This window comes from Phoca vitulina, unplaced genomic scaffold (genome assembly GCF_004348235.1).
Source record: "Phoca vitulina isolate PV1807 unplaced genomic scaffold, GSC_HSeal_1.0 scaffold1, whole genome shotgun sequence".
NCBI classification, from domain to species: domain Eukaryota; kingdom Metazoa; phylum Chordata; class Mammalia; order Carnivora; family Phocidae; genus Phoca; species Phoca vitulina.
In genome coordinates, this window is record NW_022589704.1 from 73,288,008 (window position 1) to 73,309,152 (window position 21,145).

The 21,145-nt window shown below is 38.5% G+C and overlaps 1 protein-coding gene across 2 annotated transcripts in view; it reads right to left on the reverse strand.

The window, feature by feature from the left end:
- GPD2 (glycerol-3-phosphate dehydrogenase 2) overlaps nucleotides 1-21,145 on the reverse strand; it is a 145,436-nt gene that overhangs the window by 79,745 nt on the left and 44,546 nt on the right. For both annotated transcript variants that reach the window (XM_032410174.1, XM_032410168.1), the window contains exon 3: nucleotides 9,270-9,441. In XM_032410174.1, the coding sequence (XP_032266065.1) occupies nucleotides 9,270-9,441 (172 nt within the window). The remainder of the gene's footprint in view (nucleotides 1-9,269; nucleotides 9,442-21,145) is intronic.

Sequence of the window (21,145 nt, forward strand, 5' to 3'; positions counted from 1 at the left end):
CGGCTCTTTACAGCTTTGCCTTTGCTGACCTGAGTGAGAATGTCTAGCTACCAAGCACTTCCAGCTAAACCAATTTGTGGCTCAAGACAGTTGGATGAATACAGAGGAGTAATTACCTTCTAAGGGGAAGAATAGTACGACATTTAACTTTCACAACATGATATAGAACAGAAGTATATTTTAATACCTTTTACTGATTATCTTATTATGCATGAAAACATGCTCAATATAATAAATGCAGAGAAGTAAAGAGAACAAAATAAAACTCTCCTGTAATCGCACTGCTTAGAGATAACCACAGTTGACATTTGTGAACATTTAAACGTTCGCATTTTCTATGCATGTATATAATCACATATGTACATTTTTACAAAAATAGGATCATATGATATATTCCATTTTTTTCATTTAACGTTATTTATTGTAAACATCTCTCCATGTCAATACATATTTTTCTATAATTTTATTTTTAATGTATGAATAGTATTACATTAAATATTTACAATGATTTATATTCAATTCCCTATTTTTGAACATTTGGGTTATTTCATACCTTCACTATCACAGATATTACTGCAACATATTTTCGTTTAAACTCTGCATTTTTAATTATTTCATTAGAATAAATTTTCAGATATGGCATTATTTAGATATTTTTAAATAGAAAGGAGAGATAAATCCCTGTAAATTACCTAGCGGAGGCACCAAGGTAATATACAAATCAAAAAATTTAGACACTCTGTACATTAGTACCATAGCATAAGTGTTAAAGCCACATGCCCCATGAAGGAAAAATGATGTAGTTTAAGGAAAGGAAAGTTTATCTTTTTTTAGAAAAGCTTTGGGCACTTACCTTTGGATTTCAGAAAGCCAATGTCATTAATAAGACAAGGGACTAACCCAAAGGCTGAACATTTTATATGAAAAATCAATTCCCTAAAAAAATAACACTCTACAGTGCAAAGTAAACCTGGCTTGTTAATCCTCAGCGATATGAATCCTATGCATTGGCCTAGTTTTTCCTAAAAATGAATGTTAACATTTTACATAATTGTATAATATTGGATTGGTTATTTAATACTATTGCTATTTATATTAGGAAACAGATAAACTATTAATGAAGATACCACGTTGCAGTAGAATGTATCATTAACATACTTTGTGTTCCTTAAGTACACACAGATTATGGAGGCACAAAAATGTATTAAGCCATAACATTAATTAGAGTAATGCAGTTATGATGGAAGAAGGGAGTTGCTGTTGTTGCTTCCTCTTTTTATTTTTTTATTATAAAAACTGCCAGTGTCCAAAGAGAGGAGGAATATCCAAGGGATGAAAAGAGAGACTAACACACCACTGGCTTCCTAGTTACAAAATCCAGACATAACCAATGTTAACAATAAAAACGTCCCATATTAAATATTACCAGAAACTTAGGGTGCCTGGGTGGCTCAGATGGTTAAGTGTCTGCCTCCAGCTCAGGTCATGATCCCAGGGTCCTGGCATCGAGCCCCACATCAGGCTCCTGGCTCAGCAGGGAGCCTGCTTCTCCCTCTGGCTCTCCCCCTCCTCATGTTCTCTGTCTCTCTCTCTGTATCTTTGTGTCTCAAATGAATAAATAAAATCTTTAAAAATAAATAAATAAATAAATAAATAAATAAATAAATAAATATTACCAGAAACTTAATATGCTTATGAAAGTATACAACCTATGTACCTTTTTGCTTTAAACACAAACAGAATTAATAAACTCATTCTTCACAACTTGTTTTCCAATTTATGATACATTTTAGCCATTTTCCCTGAAAATAGGCATAAACCTCTTTTGGATAACTGAATGTACCCAATTTATTAAACCAGACCTCAGGTTTTTGCTATTATAAATTGCTGTAAGTAAAATTTTGATCAATATGGCATTATGAGTTCAGCTTTGAACTCCTCCTCGTCTGCAAACACAGATCTCTATGTATATTTAAAGAACGTGGTTGACTCAAAAATAAACACACTTTGGATCAGAAATGTAGCAGAAATTCAGAGCAGAGTGGTTAGGCCAAAGCCTCTGTCATGCTGAGCCCTGGGTCTAAAACAGGCAAAAGCAACCAAAAATTCAATCCCTGAAGGGCAAGAGGAATACAGGTCTCCCTTGCAAGGAGAGGTAAGGAAGCCGGACTGACCACCTGAATGCTGGGAACTAAAGAAGGGCTTCAGCCAGTACGAGTGATGGTGGAGATGCTTCTGCTGACCACCGTCCAGGGCTGTGGACTATCTGCGGGGACATATCTAGGAGGTAGGAAGACAGACACAGAGAGCATCACCTAAGCCAAAGCACCACCAGCTGGCTCAGCAATTGGTCTGCACAATGCTCAATATCAACACAGGTCAAGAGCCTCAATTTGACTCTGGGAAAAGTCTCTGATGGGACTCGAGCGTGGAAAGGATTCTATGTACAGAGTTTAAGGTATGGAAACAGAGTGATCCAAAAGTGATTTCATATGAATGAAAGAAAGGAAGGAAAAGAAGTAAAATAAAAGATGTAAGGTAAAAATACAAAATAAATGTATATGGGATCCAAACAAATGGAAATGGATCAAATTTCATTCTTTTTTCTTTATGCTTAATAGATAAAATCTACTTTAAATGGATCAAATTCACCTAGTTAAAGATAGATTCTAACTGGAATCAAAATAAAAAACTTAATTAAAAAATAAAGATAAATTCTATTTATTAAGCATAAAAAAAAAAAAAAAATCCAGGTCTCCTGGCTCGCTCAGTCGGAAGAGCATGCGACTCCTGATGTTGAGGTCACGAGTTCAAGCCCCATGTTGGGTGCAGAGATTACTTAAATAAATAAATAAACTTAAAAAAAAGAACACAAAAGAATCCAGCTGTTTATCATAGACGTACTAAAGCAAAGGATATAGAAAAGTTAAAAACAATATAACAAACCCTGTCTGCTAAGTTATAAATATTTTCCCAGTCTCACATGTGTTTATTTTATTTTTGCCATAGATAAATTTTAGTTTTTATGAAATCAGATTTAGCAAAATTTTCCAAAAGGAAAATGGCTCTATTGTTGTCCTGCTTAAAAATACCTTTTTTACTACATTTTTTTTAATATCCACATATACTTTCTTCTAATAGGTTTATGGTGTTTTATGGTTATATCCTTGGTTCACTTGGAATATGACAAAGAGAATATATATACATATGTATTTACATGTATATACATACACACATATATACATACAAAAACCTGGGAAAGTGGATACTCCAACACCACTTATTAAATAACTAATAATGACAGATTTGAAATCCTGACTTTACCATATTCTGAATTTTATGTATTTAGATCTATTTCTAGGCTCTTTTGTTCCACTTATCTCTATATTTGTTTAGCAAACTATTTTAATTTAAGTAGCTTTAGAATACACTTTAATATCTGATAGATCTCTATATCTTCTACTATTATTCTTTTTTTTTCTTAAGATTTTATTTATTTATTTGACAGAGAGAAAGAGAGAGAGCACAAGCAGGGGGAGCAGCAGAGGGAGAGGGACAAGAAGACTCCCTGCGGAGCAGGAAGCTGATGTGGGCTGATCCCAGGACCCTGGGATCATGACCTGAGCCGAAGGCAGACCACTCAACTAACAGAGCCACTCAGGCGCCCCATCATTATTCTTTTTCAGAATTCATCTGGTAAATCTCATAGGCTTATTTTTCCAGATAAACTTTAGCATAATTTTTCAAGTCCCGCCCCCAACTCCTGTCAAAGAAAAGCAGTATATAAATTAAAATTACATTAAATTTCCAATAAATTTTAGTAGGACTTTGCAATCGAGTCTAACTAGTAGTGTTCAGAAAACTGCAAACTTCATCTGTTGCAAGTCTCCTGTCCTGAAATAGGATTTTCTCTTCCGTCATGGTGGTAGAGGGGTGGAAGTAGAAGGGAGTGAAGGAGCCGACCTGTAATTCCCAGAATGCACTATCTTCCCAGGCTCTCCCTCCCTGTCCTTTTTCTACAATGCACACACCTCCTCCCTCTCACAAACCTTTACTTAGGCAGAAAAGTGTCATTGTTCTCTTTCATTTATGTCTGAGAACCTTGAGGCTCTCTACAAGGTTAAGACACTTGTAGAAGCTCATAAAGCTAGTATGTGATGAAGCCAAGACTAGATCCCACTTCATTTTAATTCCACAACCTGTATCCTTAATCACTGGGCTATACCGCGTTAGACGAGCTGAAACTGAGAACTGAGGAACTACCAGACACATACCATTCATAAACTAAAAGTATGTATACCTTTTTTTGAACAGGAAAACTACAATGAACGTTTCCCTCCTGCAAGAGGCAGTCTTCTCTGGAATTTGAATTAAAAGCCATAAAGGTTAAACTTATAAATCAGATTTTTAAACCAAAAATGTCCTAGGTGATCCCCGATACATAAAAGAACAAAAAAACCTGAAAAAAAAACACCTTGAAGAACCCTGAGGGGGTGAATATATTTATCAGATTCTCCTCATTTCAGCTCTCCCTGGGGGCAGAGTGCCTCCAGCCGCGCTTCAAGACTGGGCTCCTGCCCGGAGACTGGACCCAGTGTTAAACAGAGAAGCGATTTCTATTGATTCTGGAAACCTGCAGAAGAACGTGACGAGAATTGTGCATATTATGTTTATAAAATCATATTCCCAAATGAAACAAATGAAAATTGATTCCCAAGAAAAGGCAGAGGGTAAGAATGCAAATAAATGTTCATTAGGAAGACTTCATGACTTTTTCTCTGCCTTCTATAGTCTTTGTTTATCCATTACCAAAATTGCATTTGGGCATAGTATTTCATCAAAAACCTTGTGCAAACATTTCTATACAAGCCCTTTAACATCTAGTGGTTCCCCCAAAACTTTGATGTCCTGAAAAATCTAATTATTACTGGGAACTTTAAAAGATCACAGTAATTTATTTTTGTCAAATGTGACTAAAGATTAATGGATACAATCAGGAATAATTTGGTAAAAACATATCAAACGCAGAGAAAGCAAAATTTGTTGTTAAGTGAAGCATCAAATATAATAAAAGAGCAAATTCCATGAATGAACAGCAACAATGCACAATTCATTAACCAAATGCCCATGATTATTTCACACTTCAGAGGGCTACTGATATGATCAGAAATTGTAGTAAAAGGATAAATACAGATTAACTTCAGCATCTCTATACATTTTAATTATAAATCCTACCCCCCCAAGGGCTACCAGCATAATAAAAGAAATACAAACTAAGGTTTATCCATCCCTTTTATAAGGGATATTCCATAGATATAAAGCTCCATATATAAGACATTCAGTCAATCACTACTAACTATAAAAATTTAAAATCTGGTCAACATCCAGGTTCTGGAACCTCTTATCTTCTCAAAGTCGTCATCATCACCACCATCTCCATCACTCCCCTCACATGACAGTGGTCATCAGCTCATGCACCAGTTCATGTCCTCATCACTACCGAATGTCCTTCACTGCCCAAAGAAAAAACGCACTTGTTCAGCAAAGACTAACAAACTATAAGCCCCTGGAGGACAAAAACCACATCTTACTAATCTGTTTATTCTCAGAGCTGGATCAGTACTCGACTCACAAACAATCTTGTTTTAAATAGGAAAAACAAATAAACAAACAAAAAACTTGAAACCTAAAGAATCATTAACAAGAACATCCTTGGGATGAATTCTTCAGCCATTAAAAAGAATGAATAGCATAGACATGATTAAATATACCGTTACTTGAAAGTAACACACTACAAAGTAATGACTATAGTATGATCTTGTCTAGGCTTTGAAAAAGATATAAATCTAGAAAGCAAGACTTTTTGAAAGGAAGAAAAGGCACTGAACAGGGGTCGCATCATTATCATTACCCTCAGTCCCTCAACCTACCCTAACTCTTTGAAGGAAGCTGGCTCTCCAACACCCCTCAACCGCCCCTACCAGTTGTAGGTCTCCATTTAAACAATCCCCTCTGCCTTCATAGAATCTTTTCTCTGATATCCAGTCAGTTCTCCATTCCGCATTCTATCCTACTGTGTATTTTCTCTGCCTCTGCTCTAAGCAATACAAGACACACACACACACACACACACACACACACACACACACACACACCCTGCATAGAAAATAAATTTACATTTTCTAACCACAGCAAAGTGACCCCTTATTCCCTATCACATTCTCTGTACAGTAGTTCTAAATCTTTTCTACATGGAAGTCCCCTACTCCTAGCCGTAAGTAGAACATCTCTCTTTGGTTTTTTGTGAATAAAAATAGTTGTGGTGACACAAGCTCCCTTTTTTATATCTTAGAATCTTTACCCTTTGTTCCTGTCTCCAAGAGATGTCTCTTACCTCCCTGCCAAACCTAAGACACATCTTTGATATCCTTGTTCCACATGTTGCCTTCTATTACTTGCATATTAAGGTTCTCTTCCTGTACAGGATTTTTCCTCTGAGTCCCCAGAAATATTCAGATTGTTCCTCTAGAAAGTTACCTCCTTGCTGTTTTGTCTGTCTCTAGATCTCTTAAAAGCTTATGAGCAGCCCAGCTCCTTCCTCATGGCCTATCCATTCCTCATCACCAAAAATGCTCTTCAGGGTCTCAAAGTGGCCTATTCAGAAAAGTCCAAAGGCCTTCTTCTGGCATACCAGGCCCAGCCCCACCTCCCCGCCTTCTCTCATATCCCCCTCTACACAGCTCGATGCTCCAAAGGGAACCGTGCTCTCTTCCTCACACACTGACTCCATGTTTTTCCTCCCGTGTGTTCCCTCATATTGCAACACTTTCACTAAGCAATGTTTGCCTATTAAAATTCTACCTATGCAAAATAGCAGCTCTCTTTCTCCTGACCATCCTCTGCAGATATAACGACTCTCAGCTTTATAGATCCAGAATGTCCATACACCTTTTGCAAGGCACATATTCTCCATGACGTAACTGAGTCTACACAGACAAGCAGAACTGTGAGCACCTTAAAGGTGTCGGCTGTCAATCCAGTTTGTATTCTCATTAGTATCCTGCATACCGCCATGCATCCAACAGGCAGTCTGTGAATATTTGTGGAACTATAATTTTTAAAAATTGCTCTATATTTCAATACATAACATGAACATAACTGGAAACACCAAAAAAATGTATTTTTCTGAATCCTACTGGGGAAATGATCCGCTAAGACAGAAAATTGCCACCTGATCAATTCTAACTCCTGGGAGGGGTAGCCCCAAACAAGACCTCCCTTCCTTCCTTCCTTACAAACATGCCCTCCCTTTCCACTCTCCTCCTTAGGCCTCCAGGGGAGAGAGGTGAGTTCTAATATCTTGAGATAACTGCAACCATTCTTTCCAGCTGGTTTATTTAATATGTCCGAGAATAATGTGGCACAAATTATGAACCATGGATGGAAACAGGGAATTCTATGAAAATTGGGGCCTGCCTGACAACACAATAAATTCCAAGACCTATATTTGAATTCACCATTATTTAGAAGTGACAAGAAGGACCTAAGCTGCAAAGTCTCCATGGATCAAAACTTCAGTGCAGATCCTATGCTATCATAGTAAATCTAGGGCACTTTCCTGTTCGTGGCGCATGTGCCTAAATCTTGCCAAATTTATTCATTTCTTACGAGTAAATTCTACCAGGTACGTAAGGCAACTAAATGTAAGTCTAGGGTGGATGTGGCAGTAACTTAATCTGAGAAGAATTATTCCATGGAATAAATTATTACCATTGAGTATGACACTGCAATAAATATTGAACCTTATACAGTAACTAAAATAATCCAGAGTCAAAATTCCACTCAGCAGTGCCCAGCCCAATTGCATACATCTAAGGATACCATAAAGATTATTTCTCCAGGACCACTGGTTCTTAAAGTCTTTGCCTTAGGGGCGCCTGGGTGGCTCAGCTGGTTAAGCATCCAACTCTTGTTTTCGGTTTAGGTCATGGTCTTAGGTCCTAATCTCAGGGTCGTGATCTCAGGGTCATGGGATGGAGCTCCATGTGGGCTCCACACGCTGCGTCCCTTCTCCTCCCCACCCACCTCCCCCTACCAGGCTCTCATGCACATCAGTGCTCTCTCTCTAAAATAAAGAAATAAAATCTTAAAAACTAATAATTAAAAAAATAAAAGTCTTTTGCCTTCATGTTAATAATGGCAGTTAGAGGGGCGCCTGGCTGGCTCGGTGGTAGAGTATGCGACTCTTAATCTCAGGGGCATGAGTTCAAGCTCCACGTTGGCTGTGGAGCCTACTTAAAATTAAAAATAAAAATAAAAAAATAAAAATGGCAGCTATAAATACTATCTATAATTTATCGAGCTTCTATTTTGTGTGACAAGCACTGTTTTAAGCAGTCTTTACGATTAATCCTCACAACAATCATTCAAAGAAGGTATTTTTTCCTTATTGGAAAGACGAGGAACCTTACAGAAATTAATTTGCCCGTGAGTGCATGTGGGTGTGTTCACAACTATAAACACATCTAATAAAGCCACTGAGCCAGGATATGCACCCAGATTTCCTTCACCCCAAACTCCACAGTAATAATAACCACAGGCAAAAATCAAATTATTTTATCAAATCTATCACGTGGAAGAGCATCGGTGTTCCATACTAAAATTTCTTTCTTTACATGTCGTGTTTCCGTTTTTAAAGAGCTTCTCATCATGCCTTTCCTAATGCTGACCAATTGGGTGCCTGAGACAGAACTACAGGTTAGCAACAATCTTTTCCATCATAAATTCGCATAAATTCCAGTCTCCCAAACTGAAGTCCATATTTCACTGGGAGAAACGCTTTTAAGAGATATAGGAACAAAAAGAATTATTTTAATAGATTAACTCATTTTAATAAATCTTTTTTACCCTTCACTGACACCGATGTGATTTCAGGCCATATACAAATATTTTTATTTCATTAAAAGGTATTGACTTTAGGAGATTAGAAATAAGCAAGAACAGCAAATTCATGAATTCATAGGAACTTAAAGTTTTCTTTTTAAAGAAATTCCTTTACGCGTAAAATACCAGCTATGTTTAATTTTAAAATTGTGCGAGTGCCCCAAATTGAGAAACTATGAAGGTGCTTCACCACGGTTGGAAAACCCGGCGAGGCAGCGGAAAGTGACTTTGCGAGCCTAGAGGGCACGCCGCCTGCTTGACTGCGGGCCAGGGTGGGCGGAGCCGAAACCGCCCTCCGGAAAACCTCCACCCACGTGGGGACTCACCTCTGGTGACGGCATCCAGTGCACAGCCGCACCCTGTTGCCCCTCCTCCAATGACCAGGATATCGAATTCAGACATGTTCTGCAAAGTCAGCAGCTGAGCTTCTCTGGAAGGAGGCTCCCTGTTAACAGGTTCTGAGATGCACTCGGCTGCTTCGACATAGGCCAGGTTCACCTGGTGTAAGAAAGAGTCCAAAGTCTGCTTTTAATTGTTCATGGGAACACCAACGCAAGACACCTCCCGGTGTTCTAAAAAGATGTGTAATGGAGACGAGCAATACCAAAGCTAGGCCGTAGTCCAAAGTCCACATGGTGCCACAGGACTAACTGCCCTGTAGAAAAGAAAAGTCCTTACAATTCGGGAGGTTGGGGGGTGGGGGGGATATTTTGTTTTGTTTTAATAAGCCACAACTATTTAGTCAGGGAACACCTGGTTTCAGATTCAGTGTCTCAACTGCTTGTTTTGGGTTCATAAACAGCCACGTTCAACTATTTCCCACACTGTACAGCAATTCCCAAATACCTAGTCGAAGACAATTTATAGGAGAACAGAAGGAAATGTTTTACCCCACAGCAGTAATTCATTCAGATAACATTTTAAAGTGTTGAAAGGAGGAGGAAAAAAGCACTTTATGCCTTTCTGCAATTTCTTAAAAGGGTATGTTCTTCACTCCTTAATTCCCCTGGCAAAAATAGATTCTAGAGCTTGGAGGTCTATGAGTTTAGGTCAGTATAATCAAAGAAGAATCCGCTTAACAGAAGTTATTGTCCTGTTTAAATGATCGGCTATGGCCAACGGAAATAATTTTTTTTAAGGATTTTAGTCAAAGGCTTCCCCATTAAATGTTTTAATATAAAATTATAGATTTTATATATTTAATATACACTATTTCAATTTTTGAAAGCTTTAATAATAAAGCCAGCAATAGCCCCCCCAAAGGATAATGACCTTCCCTGTTTCTAGTTTTTCTTTCATTAGAAGGTAAGCTATTGTCCTTAATAAAAAAATGATGGTCTTAAAAAAAAAAAGTTGCCAGAAATTAGAATCAAAAGCCCAGAAAAATAGATAAGTAAAATGCTAATAGTAGGTTTAATCACCATAGTGAACAGTGCTGGCTAGGGCTGCTCTAACAGTTAGTTATCCACAGGTATGTAACTTCGATTTTCCTTCCTCTAAATCCCAGCATCAGTGTAACACCGGCAGTGTTTTTCCCATTCTGCTGTAGGGGCCACCTAGGAAGCTCTGAACCACAAGGCCAAAGCCTGTTCAAGAAAAGGTGATTTTAACTCCAAGCATAATATTGTTCTGATAAGTGATTTTTTTATTCATTTAAATAAAAGAAACCAAGTTGTTCCTTAAAATTGAATTTAATTATTGTCAGGCCAATTGGATTTCTATAAAAATAAATCTAGAAGCCACAGAGGACACTGAAAGAAACCCGGATCAGAGAGTCCTGGCTTTGGTCTCAGCACTCTTTTGTTTACCAGTGTATGACTTTTGACACATTATCTCCCTGGGCGTTGGTTTCTTCCTTTGTAGAATGGGATAAACCCCTGTGATGTCTCTAGGTCTACATCTCTGAGTCGTCCTCAGTCTGATGGATGAATGATAGGAGAGTAGTTGGTCAACTGTGAAGTACCACCACTGAGTTGTTGCTATTACTTATTAAATAATTTAATCATTTAATGGCACGTAAAAGGGAACTTTTAAAACACACTTTACTAAGTCTCATAAAAACAAGAGATTATAATCAGGTGCCATAATTTTTCAGGCTATATAATCCAGATGCAAGCCACAAAAATCTTATTCTCCTTTATACAACTCCTCCACTTATCTACTAATAACCATTTCCCCATGTTCACATTTACATACATATTTACATACATTTACCATAACTAAATAAATGTAACTGCTAGGTTTTAGGGGAACATGACATTTTTCTGTCACAGGCTTGGCCTTCTATCATCAAAGAAGGAGGAGGAGGAAGAGGAGGAGAAGAAGGAAGAAGAAGAAAAAGAAGAAGAAGAGTTTTATATATATACATATATATACACATATATATATATATATGCAGTATATACATGTATAAAAGTATGTTGAAAGAACAAATGCCAAAGTAAAGCAAAGAAGCACCAGGCTATGACTGTTCTGGTCAGGGAGGGAGGGTCTTTCATCTGAGGATTCAACTGGGCCATGACAGATGGGTAGTACTTGGACATAAGACTGACAAGTGACTAAACTGCCAGAGCATTTTCACACATTAAAAAAAAAAAAATGCTGACATTTTCTGCTTGGTAAGTTTTATAGAAATACTCAAGAAATAAATTTAAGGACTATATCATGATATAAGTCATTAGAACTTGGTAACACTAAAAGGCACCTGTTCTACTCTGCTAACAGGTCATAACTATGAATATTAAACTCAACTGAATTTCTTCCTTAGCAAGTATGCTGGGTCTGATGGGCACCCCTCATGCCCTGTGGGCTTCTCATACCACGGACTGCATGCACTGTTTCTCCGTCTTTGTCCCTTGTCTCATCCTTCCCCCCCACCCCCGCCCCCGCCCAGTACACTCTATCTCCACTCCCCTTAAGAATAAAAAAAAAAAAAAAAATGCCTCTTACATATGTTTTTACCATCCTAAAAATTCTGGAAAGTCCTGTATACCCTTGCTTTTTCTACTGCCTCACCTCCCACTCACTCAGCCAACTCCTCAATTCATTCTAATCTTCATTTTCATATACACACCATCACCACCACCACCACCAAAACTGACTCGTGTCCACTTTGCTGCGAAATCCAGTCAGCACGTTTTATCCGTCATCTTAGCTGTCACCTCAGCACACAACTTTCTGTTCACTCACCTTGGCATCTGAGAGACAATGGTCTGAGCTGAGCTCTCTCTCTCTCTAGTCTCTCTTAAGCACTCTCTCCTAGTTTCCTCTGGAGGTCCCTCTACTCCTCAACATTAAGCATTTAGGTTCCTCTTGGGTCTCTCTCTAGAGACACTCTAGAGAATTTCTTCTACCTCCATATGGTCATATAACTTTACACCACACTGACTTCCAATTTTGCTCCCCTATCCCAGAACCCAGACATCACACTACCTATTTGGTACCTCCCTTTGGATGTTTCACATATATCTCAAAATTGAAACTTTTTCCCTACCAATGTTCATCAGGGAAGGCGCCATTTTGCATCTAGTTGCTTAGGCCACTCTCCTAAGTCCCATATCTGATCAATCACTGAGTACTATCAGTTCCGCCTCCTAAAAATGTCCCAGGCCCAGTCACTTCATCTTCATTGCCACTTTTCAAGTCACAGGTCTTTACATATTCCCCATGCCTACCTCCACGTCAGTCTCCATACTGCAGGTGGGGTCATCATTTTAAAACCCAAATAATGTCATTTCCAAGTGTAAAAGCCTTCAAGAGCTTCCAGTTTAAGTTAGGTTACAGGTAAGCATCTTTACCTTAGTTTCTAAGATTCTTCACAGTCTTTTAGAGTAGACTGAACTTAACCAAAAAAAAAAAAAAAAAGTGGACAATACCAAGTGCAGGTGAAAATACAACACAATTGGAACTCTCTTATATTGCTGGCAGAAATGTAAAATGACATAGCCATTTTGGAAAACTTGAGTTTCTTTTTTTTTTTTGAAAGATTTTATTTATTTATTTGACAGAGAGAGAGACAGTGAGACAGGGAACACAAGCAGGGGGAGTGGGAGAGGGAGAAGCAGGCCTCTCACAGAGCAGGGAGCCCGATGCGGGGGCTCGATCCCAGGACCCTGGAATCATGACCTGAGCCGAAGGCAGACGCCTAACGACTGAGCCACCCAGGTGCCCCAAAACTTGAGTTTCTTATAAAAGTAAACACATACCATTCAACCCAGCAATCCTCTCCTAGGTAATTACTCAAGAGAAATCAAAAGCTGTGTTCACACAAAAACCTGTAGCAAATGTTTACAGTGGCTTTATTTATCACTGGTGAATGACTAAACAAACTGTGCTGTATTTATGCAATGGAACAATAATTGGCAATAAAAAGAATAAATCACTGATAGACCTGACAACATTAATGGATCTCAAATGCATTCTGCTAAGTTAGGGGTCAGCGAATTATGGTTTTCCACCCAAATCTGGCTGCTGTCTGTTTAAATAAACCAAATTTTATTGGCACATAGCCACACCCAATCATTCGTGGATAGTCCATGACTAACAGCAAAGTGGAGAGGTTGCCCCAGAGATGGTATGGCCTGCAACCTAAAACATTGACTACCTGGGCCTTTACAGAAAAGTTTGCCAATCCCTGGGCTGAATGAAAGACAGACTCAGAAGTCTCTATATGACATGATTCCACTTACATGATCTTCTGTAAAAGCAGAAATATAGGATCAGAAAACAGATCAGTGACTGTCAGGGTCTGAGGACAGGGGGAGGGAAACACTGACTACAAAGAGCATGAGAGAAATTTTGAGGAGGATAGAAATGTTCTCTATCTTCACTGTGGTGGTGGTTATATGACTGTATGTGCTTGCCGAAACTAATAGAACCATATTATACAGGATGAATTATACTGCATAATGTCAATTATACCTCAATAAACTCGACTTTAAAAAAAGTAAGCAGACGTGTGTCGAGAGCCAACAGGCACATGAAAAGATGTGCAACATTACTAACCGTCTGGGGAATGCAAATCAAAACCACAATGAGATATCATGTGATACTTGTCAGAATGGCTAGTATCAAAAAATAGGGGGCACCTGTGTAGCTCAATTGGTTAAGCGTCTGACTATTGATTTCAGATCAGGTCTTGATCTCAGGGTTGTGAGTTCAAGCCTCACACTGGGCATCACCGGCATGGAGCTCTCTTTAAAAAAACAAATAAAGGTGTTGGTGCACCTGGGTGGCTCTGTCAGTTAAGTATCTGACTCCTGATTTTGGCTCAGGTCATGATCTCAGGGTTGTGAGATCGAGCCCTGAGTCAGGTTCCACACTGGGTGTGGAGCCTGCTTAAAATTCTCTCTCTCCCTCTCCCTTTGAGCTGCCCCCCCTCCAAAATAAATAAATAAAAGAATAAATAAATACATAAATACATAATTTTTTTTTAAATACAAGAAATAACAAGTGTTGGCAAGGATGTGGATAAAAGGGAACCCTCATACACTGCTGGTGGGAATATAAATTGGAAAACAGTAAGGAGGTTCTTCAAATAATTAAAAAATAGAGATATCATATGATCCAGCATTTCCACTTCTGGGTATTCATCTGAAGAAAATGAAAACATTAGTTGAATGGATAACAAAGATGTGGGGTGTGTACATGTTTGTGTGTGTGTGAGCTATTCCATTATATATATATATATATAATGTAGCTATATATTGTCTATATATATATTTACTCAGCCATAGAGAAAGAAGAAATCTTACCATTTGTGACAAAATAGATGGACCCTGAGGATACCATGCTAAGTGAAATAAGTCAAAGACAAATACTATATGAATTAAAAAAACAAAACAAACGAACAAACGAAACAGAAAAAGACTCCAAGATACAGAAAACGAACTGATGGTTGCCAGAGGGTACGGGTTTGGGAGAGATGGGCAAAAAGGGATGAAGGGGTTAGGAGGTTTGATCTTCCAGTTATGAAATAAATAAGACACAGGGATGCAAGGTACAGCACAGGGAATATAGTCAATAATATTGTAACAACTTTGTATGGTGATGGATGGTAATTAGACTTACTGGGGTGACCATCTGGTAATGTATATAAATACTGAATCACTACGTTGTATACCTGAAACTAATACAATGCTATATGTCAATTATTCTTCAATTTTAAAAAAAGCAAATATGTATATAGTATTTATGTGTCAGGTACTACTATAAACATTTTACTTTTTTCTACTCATTTAATCCTCACAATAACCCCATGAATTGAGTACTATTGTTCTCCATTTTACAGAAGTCACTGAGACAAACGAAAGCTAAGTAATGGCTCGTGATTAATGCAGCTTGTACACAGAAGAGCTGAGACCTGCACATGCACAGCCTGCCCACAGACTAAGTTTTATATTGCTACACCACACGGACGATATATAATGTGAGGAAAAAATAAGGAGACGACTTATCGGTTAGAATAGGATGAGAGATCACCAGTTACCAAACGCAGAAAGTTTTTGGTTTTTTAGTACGGTTTTGTTGTGGAGGATGCTTTCCTGAAAAGTTCTTCCAAAAAAAATTTTTTAAAAGATACAGCACTATTGAGGGTAATTTATTTAATTTCTGACACTACATTTAAAACAACATTTTATTTTTGTTTATATTTTTTCCCATAAAAGCTGGGGAAGTGTTGCAACTGAGAAGCTAAGCACCAAGTTTATTTTAGAGGCAGTAAACACAGCCTAAGGCCCTACTTATAATTATGACAAGAGAGAGACTCATATGGCTTCATATGGCTTTGAGTCTCAAAAACACATCTGCACTCTACCTTCCCTAGAATATGTTGGCTGATGGCAAATAAAGAAGAGAAAAGCAGCCAGAATAAAACAGTGGTGGTAAGTAGCAATGTGCTTTAAGAACGGAGCTATTTGTGCTCCAAATCTTCTCAGACCAGCTCTTTTGCAGGCAGTTTGATTACGCAGGAATCTGGGAGATAAGCCCCATTAAAAGACTGACCCAGAGATTCTGGGAGAAATCTTGGAATGGCAACATGCCCTAAATCATCTGAGAGACCAAAACTCATGTGTCCTGACAAGACACCTGACCCACAATCACTTACTCATCCAATCGATATGTATTAGAGGTCCTCGGGAAGTCTGTAGATTGGAGGACAAAACAAAAAGATAATCGGTCAATCATAATATTGCTTAACAGGAAGATTTAAGATAGAGAAGAGGCTACAAGAGCCACAGGAGGCACGGCTCATCCAGATTTCCTGGAAATTATAGCTACATCAAGTCAAGAAAGACTAAGAGGCATTAGATAGCTAACAAGACAGGAAAGGAAGTAGGAACAGCATGTGCTAAAACCAGAAGTCATCCTAATGTATTTCTTTGCGCAGCACACTACTTTCTTAAAAACATGAGTTACATATTCCAATACTTAAAAGTTGCTATATTTCGTAGAACGATGATTTCTGAGATGAATCTGTGGCAAGTACACAGCTGCTGCTGCCCTCGGGCAGGGATTGTGCGGTCTTTTTAGTCCAGGGCTCCCACTCACTGGTTTCAGGCTTTTATCTCACCCAGTGTAGCCCCTGCAGGCAGAGAAGTTTGCTGACTCTGGCCTAGAGACAGGACAAGCCCAATACTATGATTCAGCCATTAAAGCCACAAGAAAGGAGAGCCCAAGAATTCCAACCACGGCTCCCAAACAAAAAATTCTTATCCTGGTGGAATTAGGAGACTATTTAATATTACTTTGATGTTGTTATTTCTGATATTAAATTATGATGGTCTTTGGGGAAGTAGGCATTTTTTCAAACTTGTAAGCAAATGTTCATCGACTTTTTAAAATGATAAAATTCCTCCAGAATTCTGATAGTAAACACGTAGTTTTTGTCAAGAGACTGGTACCTGTGAACACCTACAGGAAACTGAAAGCCAAGTTCATAATCTTTGAGAGTTTATATCCCAGAGAACAGAACAGCGTTCAGAATCAGAGCAGTTTTACTATGTCTGTGCACCATTAGACTTGCAAATTAAAAAAAAAAAAAAAAAGCCTAGACATTTGCAACTTCAGGTGAGACCGAAAACAAGATCTAATAATTAGTGTCTATTTCTGAAAGAAGTGCATATTTAAAGACCACAGGCAATTAATAACCAGGTTGTCCTGTAATCATGTACATTAATAATTGGAGTATAAAGTAGAGTTTCATGCAAATCACTTTGTACTGCAACTATCACTCTCACTCTCTCCCATATTATGTGATTCAATCACATATTGCTAATGGAACTGTTAGATTTAAGGGAAATTGCTTTGCGTTTTGTTGTCACTGAAAAAGACCAACAATATTTGTATTTTCCTAGAAAGAAGACGCAACCTGCATCTCTTTACAGTGAATCTTAACGTGTTTTAATGGCCTTCACCTCCTGAATCACTTCGTGATTCTAAACAATGATGTTTTATCTTGTACTTACATGACAGTAAGCAACATTTCTCACTGTGAACATCCTCGGTGAGGGACTTACGATGACTCTGTAGGAACAGTTGCTAATGGGTAGACTATCATCTCCATTGGGGACCAGAGAAGAGAAAACAAGTCCTTCCTTCTGGGGTGACTGAGATCAGTGCCCCAGTTCACCTTGAAGGTGCTATCCAGCCTTTATGTGGCTGCGATTCATTTGAGAAATCACAGAGCAGCTCTCTTACTAGCAATCATGATATATCCAAACTATTAAATTGTAAACCTTTTTTATAGCTCAAAAGGAGGGAAAACCCTTTGGCTCTGTCTGAATCTACTTCAGATAAGCCCACATCATAATTGACTACATGATCTGAGGTTTGGGGGATATGTCTTATTGGTTTTCAAATGAGTATTTCAGAAACGATATATTTGGAGGTGTCTCAACTTGATATTGCTCTTCAATTGCAATAGCCTGCCGAGAACTAGAGGATCTGGAGAGGAAGCCTGAGCTCAGGGAGGCCAGAGAGGGAAGAAACGGCACTGGGGCCTGCTGGGCTGCTACTGGTCCCCACACTGTAATGAACTAGCTCCTATCGGTCTCATCATTACCACAGAATGGAGGCATTCTTTGACCACTGAGGAAAGCGAGTTCAGTTATTCCTTATGCAAGTAACTGAGAGAATCACAATTTGATCCCAGGTTTGACTCCACATCCCATGACCTCAGCTGTGCTAGGCTCTCTTTGCCTCTACCTGTAGGTTACCTGGGCCCCTCAATCCATCAGCCTCTCTGACACCAGCAGTGCAGTGAGCTGTTGATGACCATCAGTGAACTCAGAAGTGTTCGGGACGGTGGCCAGCCTGTGACCAGCCACCCTGGGCAGTCAAGTTCCATGAAATACCACTCTTCCTTAAAAACTTCCCCAACACATACATCTGGAAGTGGATACAGGGGGTTCACCCTTTTCCCATCCCTTGCAGGTAAATAAAATGCTGACCCCATGAGCCAAATGATCATTTCCCAGCTTGACAATCTGGATGGCCCTCGGCTACATTTTAACTTGATGTTCAAAATAGTTCTGGGTCAAATTTATGATGCACACTTTCCATTTCTCTGAGAATTATTTCTTCAAATACATACTTTTTTTTATAACGTTTCTATTTGTACTCACAAGCATATAATTAGATCTCAGAAGTTCTTTGTTGAAAAACCACAAATTACAAAATAAAGGAAGTAAGTAAAATTAACATTGCCTAACTTAACACATCTATTTTCTTCTTAATTTACCAAAACTCTACCTACAGGAAGCCTTCCGAACATAAACATAATTTAACTATTAAGCTGAAAAATGAGGAGAAGGGAAGGGAGCTAAAGGACTCTCCCCAAAGCATTTATAGAAAGTTTGCTCAGTCCCACAATATCCCTAAAAAGTTTCTTAAAGAGGCCTCAAAATGAATAAATAGTTGAAAATGAAATGCAAAGTCAAATGAGAATGAATGTCAATGTTGCTCAGTTAGCAACAGCCTAGAAGCTCACCAGCTGTCAACGCTAATCATAGCTCAGTCGTTGACTCACTGTGTGACCTCTAGCAGTACAGTTAACCTCGCTGATTTTGTATGCCAGCAATAAAATAGCATCACAAACTCCTCGAAGGCCTGATGTGAGTTATAACTCAAAGATATTGCCATGGCCCCACTTTGGGAGCTAAGTGTTAAATAAAAACCAAAATTATAAGGAAGATGATAGGATGCTCTTCAAAGAACATTTCCAGCTCTGTCGGCATAATTTTAGTGCTTTGATGAAGCATGCCTCTGAAGAAACAGTTAACCATATAGAGTAGTTAAGAATAGTTCAAACTGGCCTTATGGAAAATATAGTGTATTCAGAATCCTCATCAAGCTTTAGATATCAGACACAGCCCCAACATATTTAGTTGTGTTTCTAGGAGAAAAACAGTTCTTCCAGGAATGTATGTGCAGGGTTCTACATAAGACAGGCAAGTGAATGGTATAGTTTTTGGCATAAACTCTAACAATAAAACTCTCACCAAAAGAAATGCAGCTCCTTTGTCAACTGGATTAGAAACTAAAGTCAGGACGCAGATGTAATGGGCTGGATGCTTAAAACTTTTTCTCTTCCTCCAGAGAACAATGCTGGGTTGCATTCCCCACCCTCCCTGCGAGTTGGCTGGAAATGATCCGGTGGGTCAAAAAGCCCTATAATATGGCAGAGCCACTGGAATAAAGAGACAGAGATCCCTGAATGATTGCAAGAAACAGGTCCCCCACCTATCCTCACTGAACTGTATTGTGAGCAAGAAATAAACCTTTATGGTGATAACCCAGTGAGCTCTGGGGGTTGTTTATTACACCAGTTAGCATGCTCAAATTAATACACAACTATGGGATATGTTTAGCATTACAACCCAAGATTCACAACTCCCCTACCCTGCATACAGTCCATACACAGTTCAGAATCTCCCCCTGGTGGATAAGGACCCATCATTTACAGAAAATTAAATCCATACATATAAAGCTCCAACAGGACAGATCACCAAACACAAGCCCCACTAAACCATAGTGCAGAGACATTTCTACCTTTATATCTGACATAATGTTGACATCAATAGCTCTTCAAGCAGGCAGGTGGGACCAAGAAGCCTGTTACTTAACCACTAGTCGCTTCTCTCCTCCTGAATATGCACTCTTCATACAGTATCTAACATGATAGTACCCCACCTAAACATCAGCATCAACAAAAACAAACACTGTTTAAGAACAGTTGCTATTCCAGAACTTCATAATATTTTTTTTTAAGAAAAAGGCTGTTTATGAACCTATGAAAAATGCTTCTGGAGATGGAAGATTATTTACTTAGAACAAACAAGTCTGATGGCTGGAATTGACTCACCAAGTTAAAAGCAATCTGGTAAACATAAAGCAGACGTGTCGTGTAATAATTTCAGCTACATCAGTGCTCAGGAAGACTTACATGATTTCAACCTCACAGATACCCTTTAGCTTAGGAACCAGAAGAATATTTGTAACTGAGGTTAAATTCCTAAAGATATTAAGCATGTTCAAAAATTAAATAGTTACATCCAATCAAAGATACTACTTAAAAGTCATGTGGGCGTGGAATTTTTAGAATTTAAAACTTCTTAATTGGCATCATGTCCTAAATGCTACGCAAGTTCTATCTGTGTATTTGTACATTTTAAAGGCTTTTTTTTCCCCAGCAGTTTTAGGTTTATAACAAAATTGAGAGAAAGATCCAGGAGTTTTCCATATCCCTCCTGCCCTCACACATACATGTCCTTTGTCAACATCATTCACCAGAATGGCATATTTTTTACCAAGAATGAACCTACACTGACACATTATAATGTCAATAGTTTACTTGAGAGTTCACTCTTGCTGTTGTACATTTTATGGGGTTGGACAAATGCATAATAACGCAGATACATTATTATAATATCATACAGAGTAGTTTCATTGCCCTAAAATCCTCTATGTTCTGCCTATTCACCCCCCACACACCCCAGGTAACCACTGATCCTTATTCTGTCTCCAGTAGTTTTGGAGAACCCATAGTGGAGCTCCTCCACTATCATTTTTTCTTTCCATGTCCCTTCATGGCATAATAGCTCATTTCTTTTTAGCACTGAACAATAGTCCATTGTCTGGATGCACCACAGTTTATTTATCCGTTCACCTACTGAAAGACATCTTGGTTGCTTCCAAGTTTTAG